At 38.4% G+C, this 10,000-nt stretch overlaps 1 protein-coding gene across 2 annotated transcripts in view; it reads left to right on the top strand.

Moving 5' to 3' along the window:
* Positions 1 to 10,000, top strand: part of foxj3 (forkhead box J3) — a 124,955-nt gene that overhangs the window by 22,818 nt on the left and 92,137 nt on the right. For both annotated transcript variants that reach the window (XM_083534156.1, XM_083534155.1), the window contains exon 2: positions 4,274 to 4,693. In XM_083534156.1, coding sequence (XP_083390282.1) covers positions 4,373 to 4,693 — 321 coding nt within the window. In that variant the 5' untranslated portion in view covers positions 4,274 to 4,372. The remainder of the gene's footprint in view (positions 1 to 4,273; positions 4,694 to 10,000) is intronic.

Raw genomic sequence — 10,000 nt, 5'->3', positions numbered from 1 at the left:
TTTACTCGTGTCCTTGAATTGTTTTCGTTTGGAATAATTTGTTCTGGAGCTGATGTGCTTTTCTGGTGCCTATTACAATGCAACGTACATGATTTTAGATAATTGCAAACTATCCATGGACCTACATTAAGTGTAGAGGTTAAGGTATTGGAATGATTGGCAACTGTTTAAAAATTACAGCAGTAACAGTAGTACTGTTAATGAAAGTAGCAATAATTATCCTTAAACATAGTGATGTTTTATTTCTTTATTTATTGAATTTTATATGATAAAAAAAATAATACACTTGCAATCAGAAATATTCAACCCCTAAAGAGTTTTAATGATTTATAAATAAAAATCTTTTCAAAGTGCAGGATTCTGCTTTGGATAGTTTCTTAATGAGTTTAATGATACATTTTCTGTGTTGATTTTATGTATGATGTAGTATTTGTGTGTAACAGTATATTTTGTTAAGATCCATGTCACAATTATTCAACCTCTATATAATATTGTTGTTTTTAAAGCTTTCTGACAGTTTTTATGGCCTGAAGTGGAGCTGAAACATCATTAAGCCTTTGGGAACTCGATAACAAGCCTTCATTTGCTTCAGCTGTGATGCATATATAAACCCCAACCATGAAGGTGTTCAAGGTGAGTTGCAGTCATGGGAAAGACAAAGGAGCTTCCACAAAAGCTGAGAGAGGAGATTTCATCACATCTGAAGGGCCTTGGGTATAAGAAGAATTCCAAAAGATTTTACATTTCAAGAGACACCATTGGGAGTATTATAAGGAAGTTTAAAACTTATGGAACAGCTGCAAACCTGCCTGGCCATAGAAGAAAGCTTACAATTTCATCAAGGGCCCTTAGCAACTTAGTCAGGACGGCTAAGAAAACCCCCCCGTGTGACTGCAAGACAGCTACAGGATGACATGATGAAGGCTGGTACAAGTGCTTCAGTGGCAACTATAAGACTTGCACTGAATAATCAAGGACTTCATGGCCGGACCCCAAGACGCATGCCACTCTTGACCTCAAGGGACATTAGGAGTCGACTAGAATATGCCAGGAGGAATTTGGATAAAACTACAGAGTTCTGGGAGACAGTTCTATGGACTGATGAAACCAAACTGGAACTTATTGGACGAATGGACCAGCGTCTGGCGTGCAAAAGGTCAGGCTTATGACAGAAGAATATCATCCACACGGTCAAGTACGGAGGTGGGGATGTTTTTCTGCGGCAGGAACTGGCAATCTTGATTGTGTACCTGGCATAATGGATTCCCAGAATAACCAGGTCATTTTGAAGAAGAACGTGATGCATTCTGTTGACAAATTAAACCTTGGTGATCATTGGATCTTCCAGCAAGACAATGATCCCAAGCACACCTCCAAATCAACCAAAGCTTGGTTGGGGAAAAGATGCTGGAGTGTCCTGGAGTGGCCTTCTCAGTCACCAGATTTAAATCCAATTGAAAATCTTTGGTGGGATTTGAAGAAGGCAGTTGCAGCATGGAAGCCGTCAAACATCACTGAGTTAGAGGCTTTTGCACCTGAAGAATGGGCAAAGAGTCCAATCGAGAGGTGTAAGAAGCTTGTCAGCACTTATCGAAAACGCTTGTTAGAAGTTATAAAAACTAAAGGGCGCTCCACAACGTACTGAAGCTTGAGGGTTGAATAATACTGCACATGCTCATGTGTTACAAGACTTACAATTTTCATTTGAACTTCAAAGTTAAGTCAACTTCTGTTGTCAAAATAACTCTATCAATAAATATTGTTTATTTAACGAGTTTTTTTTTCTTATTTATTTTCATTATCTTTCATCAACATCACTGTATTGCCTATTGAGGTGAGGGGGTTGAATATTTCTGATTGCGAGTGTATATATACATAATATATATATTTATTATATATAAAAAAAATAAGCTATTGAAGTATTGATTATTTGGAAGCTCACATTAGTGTTTTACCCAGGATCGATTTGGGTCAGAATTGGTGGATATTTTTACTTGTACATCATACACCAGCTCAGATACTGTACATGATATAAACAAAAGTATGTGTATGCATTTACACCCATAATACTAACAAACGGTGAAAAAAGCTAAATAAAAGGAGAAGATTTAAGAGTAATGAAGTTTTGTTGGCAAAGCATTTATGTTCTAGTTTGGAAGGAAGTTAACAAATGACCATCATTTTATTTATCCTTGTTGTAAAATTTGTCAATGCTCAAAAGTTTAGCATGAAGTAATGGAAACTTGGATATTTTAAAATGGTGTCAATGACTAGATATTATAAAATATTTTTCATTTGACTTCTGTAAAACAGCTACAGATTATTTCTATTTACTTTTGAGTATGCAAGGTTTGTGTCTTTCCTAAGTAAAACATACGTTGTATATGTCCCTTCACAAGTTAATAAGTGGAGATGGTACTTGAATTCATGATGAATGGGTATTTATTTATTTTTTTATATATATTTTTTTTATTGAATAGGCAAATCACATTACAGTGTTTTAGTTGCTTTGCAGTGTTTATATTTGCACTATGCATACTGTATTTGAAAGTGATCAAAATTTGTGGAAAGTGATCAAACTTTGTCGTATAGTTTTTATTTTAAATAAAGTTACTCCTTTTTATTTATTTATTTATTTATTTATTTATTTATTTATTTATTTATTTATTTTTAATTGATTTATTTATTTATTTTTGGGTTGCATTTGCAGATAATCTAAACACTTATGTATCTGTTCCCGAGAGTTTGCTGGCTTCAACTGGCTGGACCGGCTGACCTCTGTGTTGGAGCGGAACAGCTGCCAGACCTGTCACTGTCCTGTGCCAGCAGGTTCATACTCCCTGTGCCCTGCTTTACTCCCTGGGTTTAGGCTAATGAGGGGAGATGCTGGTTGTGTTTTAATGCCTGCCTCTACTGAGATGCACTAATTAAGATGTCACTTAGGAGATTTTTCACAGCATCTGGATCACTTATACAAGGTCAAAACAGCAGCAGCCCCTTTAGAAGAGGATGAGCTTTGAGGCATGAAATCTGGCTTTTTGTGTGATGAAAATCAAGTTAAAAGTTTGTCTGGCTTGTCAGGTTTAAGATTTTGTGTTACATACATGTGGTAGGAGTTTTAAGGATTGTATTGGTATTTCATCCCTCTGCTTGGATGATGGGCCAAATAATGGCCATGTGCAAATAATTCAAGACCTTTTACAGATAATGCTTCAGGCTGCATTGAATTTAAGTTCAATAGTTTTGTATTGTAAGTTTTTGAGATTTGAACACCATTTACTTGAAAAACATACAACTTTTTTTTGGCTCACTTCAAAGTAATGAAATATTTTGAAATAAATGTATAAAATTTTCATTATATTTTAAATTGTCAACAGATTTCTTCTATTTCACAAAGCTTTGAGTTTCTGGAAATTTCAATGAATGTGTTTCAGGTCTCCTCATGGTATTTCTCAGTGGTTTAAAAATGTCTAGTGAGTGGGATTTAACTCTGGTTGTGTGGCTGTGCACCTTTGCTTTAAGTGGGGGGGCCCCCCATCCTTTTTCTAATCTATTTTAGGAACGTTGAGGGCATGGTGCCTAAAACACAAGGTTGTTTGTGGGTGTAGGGTGCGGCTACAAGCTGGCATGAGGCACGCTGACAATTCTGTGCCTTGTTTACTACTCAGACCGGGTGGAGCAAGAGCAGAGAAAGCAGAGAAGAGAGGGTTATTACCCTTAGGCTCATAGGAGAATCGGAATTCCTTGTGAACCATTCCTCCATTTGGCTGGCAGTTGTGAAAACAATTCCGCGGCATTGCTACGCTGACTCACACTGCTGTAATCTGAGCCACTGTGTGTAGGAGAGAGGTAGTAGGTGGGCCAGACAGCCTGGTCAGCCTGCACTACAGACCAGTGTCTGTTCCACAGCAATTGGCGTGTTGATAAGAACACCGGCCATTTTATTTTTATTAAATGAAATAAAAAATGAACGTTTTCCTACATTTTCGATTGGCCGATTGCCATTAATGGTCGAGCATTAATCTCTAATCATTTCTTCCATGGAGGAAAAAATATTATTATAATTTTGTATTTTTTTCCCAAAGATTGAAAAGTGTGCATCTGCATTTGCATGTGCAAAGTGCATGTGTTCGATAATGACAAAAACTGCCCAAATAAGCTGCATAGGTTTGTTTCAATGAGAGTCAGAACAGTTTATTTAATTTCTGTCTGCAGCTGAAGTTTATTTGATTTGATGTTTAGAGATCTAAGTATCCCATTTATTTTCTTGCAGTTTTGACCTGGACTCTGCTGAGGCGCTTGGGCTCCAATCTAAAGGAGCTTCCGCGCTTGCCCCCGTTTTTTCCCCCAGTCTCCACCTGCTCCATCCACCATGACTTCTGAGCTGGAGAGCAGTTTAACCTCGATGGACTGGCTGCCTCAACTGACCATGCGGGCAGCCATCCAAAAGGCTGATGCTCAGAGTGGGCATGGTCAAGGCATGGCTAAAAAGAGCGCCCTGCTGGACCCCAACACTACGCTGGACCAGGAGGAGGTACAGCAGCACAAAGATGGAAAGCCACCATACAGCTATGCCAGCCTCATCACATTTGCCATCAACAGCTCGCCAAAGAAGAAAATGACCCTGAGTGAAATCTACCAGTGGATCTGTGACAATTTCCCCTACTACAGGGAGGCAGGCAGTGGCTGGAAGGTAAGAGCAGCAGGTGGCAAGGGCTTTTTTTTTTGTTTGTTTGTTTCCGGCCCATCAAGATGTATTTGTATGCATGCAAGTGGCAGTCACTCCACTTAAATTCAATCAGTGTGCCACATCAGCCTAGAATTCAGGCAGGAGGAGACTGCCAAGGTTAATGTGTGAAATTATCCTCATTTCATATCTTGTCAAGATGTTTTGCACGGGATTATTTTGCAAATATAAGGCAGAAAATGATTCGCAAGCATCGCTTTCATTTAAGGGAGGGTGCAGTTCTGATCTGGTTTTGAGTGTTAATATTTAACTCTGTTTTTGTTTTTTAAACAGAGAAAATAAAAGCTGTTTTTCATGCAGAAATGTGAGCACTGAAAGTGTTGATATTCAGAGAAGCAGACCTATCTGAAATGAGCCTCAGACAAAATCTTCTATTCATGGATTGTATTATTCATGCCAGATGCCTTGATACAAGTCCATTATGCAAGAGAGTGCCATTGCTGTGTCATCTTTTCAAGTAGCATGTGATATACAGAGATGAAGCCATGCTGATTGCCTTTTAAAGAGCGGAGATGGAAATTGATATTAGAATAAGCTTTCCAATCAGTTGACATTTATTGCCAATAGAATTGCTGCTGTGGCTTCATTGAAGTGAAAGCAATATGTATGTGGTTCATATCTGTGAAAGACATGCCTTTTGCATGTAGGAGCATGTTTTTACCTCCCTCACGGTTCCTTTCTCTGTGCAGCAGATGTTTACATCAGTTTGTGTGAGGCTTTACAAGCTTATATTTCAGTGATCACCCACACACTACTGCCCTAATTTCATGATTTTTTTAAAATGTATTTCTCATTTGATAAACCCGGAATCAAAACCTCTAATTAAATACTAAATATGATGCTGAAATCTCAAGTCAGCATACTTTTGGGGGGGGGAAATGGCCTTTTCTCATAAATAAGTTAATTTTTATTTGTATAGCACTTTTAACAATGGATATTGTCTCAAAGCAGCTTTACACAGATAATGTAGTGATAAAGAATGAATAAGATGTTCTTTATAAGTGTAAGTTTGTCCCTGATGAACAAGATGGTGGTGACTATAACAAGGAAAAACTCCTTGAGATGGCATAAGGAAGAAACCTTGTGAGGAACCAGACTCAAGAGGGAACCCATCCTCCAAATGTCCATTTATTACAGCTAAATGATGTAGTGGGGTACAGTGATGCCGATCAGATGCAAACTGTAGTCCTGTGTCAGTGTAGCCGACTGTTGACATTTACTACAGTCCAAATCCATCCTTAAAGCTCCTGTGTTACTCTGCAATTTCATGGATCCCCAGGCTGTTGATGTGAAATCATCCCCAGCTGCGCAGAATGGCCTCCAATCAAAGAGCAGGCCGGGACAAAGCAGGCAGAAAAGTTCTTAATTATATTTTTGAAATGCAGTTACATTGCTTTTGTAACAACTAATTGAACTATTTATAATATCCATGAGGTGTTTTGGGGTTCAGGAGTTATTAATGCTTTTCAAGATTTGCATTAAGCCTATAGGGCGGTTAGGGGGTTGGGTGGTAACAATTTCATCGTTGTGCCTTAATGCTCCTTCTGACATCTACCCCTTCTGTCCTTGGCCTGCATTGTGAACCAACACACCAAATGGATTTCTGCATTTTATGTATGCAGAAGGCAGTGTACAAGAATTCTGTCCTGACTTGTTCAAGCACCTTTAACTGGTAGAATGGAACCCCCAAACAAGTAAGCACCCAGCATTTATTAACATTGTTGTTGGCAGAGAAGGAAATGTGACCTGTTAAAATAATTATCTTGATCACCATTTATTTGTATAGGCTTAGTACATTTCAGTTTTATTTCTATTGAATGTTTAACAATGGACAAAGCAAAACTTTCCAAAAATAAATGTAACTTCTGTCATTGTGAATTGTGACCTTACCAAAAGCATATGAGATTTTAGTAGTACTGAGTTAATAAAACCAATTCATCAGCTTGTTAATTTAATTTGCTGGAGTTGGATCAGTTTGCATTCTTTTTGCCAGTATAAATGGGAAAGGATTTATGGGGGAATCCCCCTCAAACCAGCATAATGTTGGGCAAAGATGCAGTGGCTGTATTTTTACAGGTGGCTGAAATAAAAAGGGGGGGGAGCTTGTTGCAGTATGAGCCTGTGAAAGCCACTTTGGTGTCTGTCTGTGTAATGTGAACGAAGGAGTGTGGTTCAGGCAGGGAGTCTGAATGCAGCTCGTCACACTGGTGACATTTACACTACTCTTAGGCTGTATTGCAGAGAATAATAAGTTAGATGTACATTTTAAAAGGAGAGATGTGTGAATCTCACCTCAGGTATTTGAACCCCCTTGTACGTGATCTGGACTTTTTGTGTCTGTGCTATGCAGTACTATATTTATGTATTCACACATACATCGTGCATGCGGCTGGGATGAATGTAGGTCGGCGTGCCGTCACCGCGCTGCCGTTCCCCTGGAGATGTCGCCAGCAGGAATTTACAACCCAGTGCACGCACACGTCTGTTCTCTATGATAATGTAGTCTATGCTAGAAAGATGAGACTGGGCTAATCCGGATGGCAGCAACTCATTTAAGCATCTCAATAGAACTCTGCTTATTGATATTTCTTGTGTTCACTAACGATGTTAATAAAAGATAATTCATCAAGGTCAAACATTATATTGCTGTATTAGGGGATATACTCTAGCTTGCAATTTGATTCCTCAGACCAGTTTCTATTGCAGCTTAAGTGCTTTAAAGCATTTTGCAAAAGATAGTGTTGAAGATTAATAAGTATTGAGTCATTTTGAGTTTGAGTTTTTGCAAAGGTCTGGGTTGCAATGATTGCAAGATCTTCATCAGAAAGCGAAACGAAGGAATGAAATGTGCAAATTATAAATTATTATTAAAAGGTTCTTATGTGATTGAAAAGGACTTTCAGATTAAAAAAGAGCACAGTGCCATCATCTGGTTTTATACAGAATGACATACAGGCCTCAAGACAAAAGGCAAGCTTGTATTTTCTACATGTGTATATCAAAATAGAACTATTTTTGTCAACCTCTGTTGATTGCAGTGCTTTCTGTGTGTGATGTTCCTGTAGTCTTCCTGAATGAGTGTAAATGAGTAACTTTAGAGTAACTAGAATAATTTGAATATAAAAAGAATCAAGGCAAATTATTAGCTTTGTTTAGTCCATTTAACTACATACGGACCACTGTGTTTCCCCATAGACCGTTATGACTGACGCCGTACCTGAACTCTGGACTGCTCTGGGGTCTAATTAATAAACGTGGCATATGCACAAAATGGGGCTGAAAAGATGAAAGATTTTTTACATTTTATTTTTTTAATTATTAATCACAACTTTTGCATGGTAAGTGGTGTAGCCTCCTTTTATGCATACGCCGCATTTATAAATAGGACTTCTGGACAGGTAAACACTGCAGAATGAAAAATAGAGGAATGTAGGGAAAACTATTGGTAGGATACTCAATTACTAAAATAATTGATAGCTGCAGCCCTAAATGAGATTCTTTTGGCTGCTCTCAGGTTAACTGATTCTCCCTTACTAGTCAGCGTAAATGCTGTCTGTTTAGCTGATGCTCAGGAGGAATCTAGTGTCTGGTTTTATGTGTTTGACAGGAGTTGGAACTTTGCAGGTTGAATCAGTTTTTTTATTTTAAACATCAACTCTAAATGTGAATTTTGTGCCTGCAGATGATGCCTTTTACATGGTTGCTGCTCCATGGGAATACGTGTGTGTGTGTGTGTGTGTGTGTGTGTGTATATATATGTGTGTGTGTGTGTGTGTGTATATGTATATATATATATATATATATGTGTGTGTGTGTGTGTATGTATGTGTGTATATATACATACACACACACACACACACACACACACTTTTTTTTTCTCTATGAGTATCTGCAAAACCATAATTGCTGACACAAGATATTTGGTCAGTCAAACTTGCACTAGGCTCAGTCCTGTCCTCATGAACACTGTCCAACACTGAAAGCCTATCAAAAAAGAAGGGTTGAAAGAAGGAAAGAGGAATGCAGGTGCACAACAATCATTGCTATTATTACTGCTGAAACTGACCTTTCAGCTCAGGCTAACGGATGGATGCTGTTACTGAGCCTGAATCCCCTGCAGTTTTGAAGTGGTGGCTTTAGTAAGGTGTTGGACTGAGCTTTTTGATCTCATTATAGAATGCAAATGACCAAAGCCCAAAACTGATCAAAGGTTACTTCCACTAATGGGTAGCCAGCAGAGGGATTGGAGCCTGGGGCAATAAACCATTTTTCTATTTAGTGATTTGGGAAGCTGCTGCACCCCCTCTGGGCACTATTTACTTTTTGAGATAGTGTTCCTGCTTATAAGTAATGAAAAAGTCAAGTCATTGCTTTTATTTAAATGTCTGCAGAAGTTTAGGTGAGAGTAGCTCTTAGCCCTAGCTTTAGTCTCATGATGAAAAATCTCTTATTTTGAATCGTTTTTTTCATAGTTAATTAATAATAATAATAATAATAATAATTGTTTAGATGCTCTGTGTTCATATGAGTTATATAGGGTTTAGAGCTTGTTTACCTTTTACTCAAACATTTGAAAATGTGGTCACCTGACTGAATGTCTAAAAACCATCTCAAAGTATTAAGTAGTGCGGTTTGTTGACCATTTTTAGCACTGCAGTCTCTCATTGTCTCTTCAGATTGCTTTTAATTGTGGTTACAGAAATGGTTGTGTTGGTGGTGGGAGTGGTGTGATTCACGCAGCAGCCAGTTTGATCCCGCTGTGAGACGTGCTTATGAGGCAGGAAGCTCCTGCCGCTCGGCCACCCACCAACCTCACCTTGCCCCATCCCACTTGTGCCCTGACACCCATTCACTTGCTCAGAGTAGGTGGTCACAAACTGCTGCTGTGTGCTAGTTATGCTTGGCAGAGTTGCCAGCTTGCTGTGCACTGACTGAGGACTGATGTGTTGGCTTCAAATCCTGTGTTTTATTTTACTGCAATCATTATAGCTGTGATTGTTTTATAAATTGTTTGCTCTCTTACCCATAGTTTCCCTTTTTAGTTCCCATAAAAAGGAATGTCACAATATATTTCCCAGGGTGTGTGAGACCAGTTGTTAGATATTTCTGTGACTCCATGTCTAGTTATCTACTAACACATTTATGTCTCTCTGTAGATCTAATGATGGTTTTTCAAAGGCTTATAATTTTCAAATGCTTGGAGAAAAATAGGTTTTTGGGTAATTTATTCATTCATTTTCTTCCGCTTATCCG

This window comes from Silurus aristotelis, assembly GCF_946808225.1.
Source record: "Silurus aristotelis genome assembly, chromosome: 28".
NCBI classification, from domain to species: domain Eukaryota; kingdom Metazoa; phylum Chordata; class Actinopteri; order Siluriformes; family Siluridae; genus Silurus; species Silurus aristotelis.
This window is presented reverse-complemented; position numbering and strand designations above follow the sequence as displayed.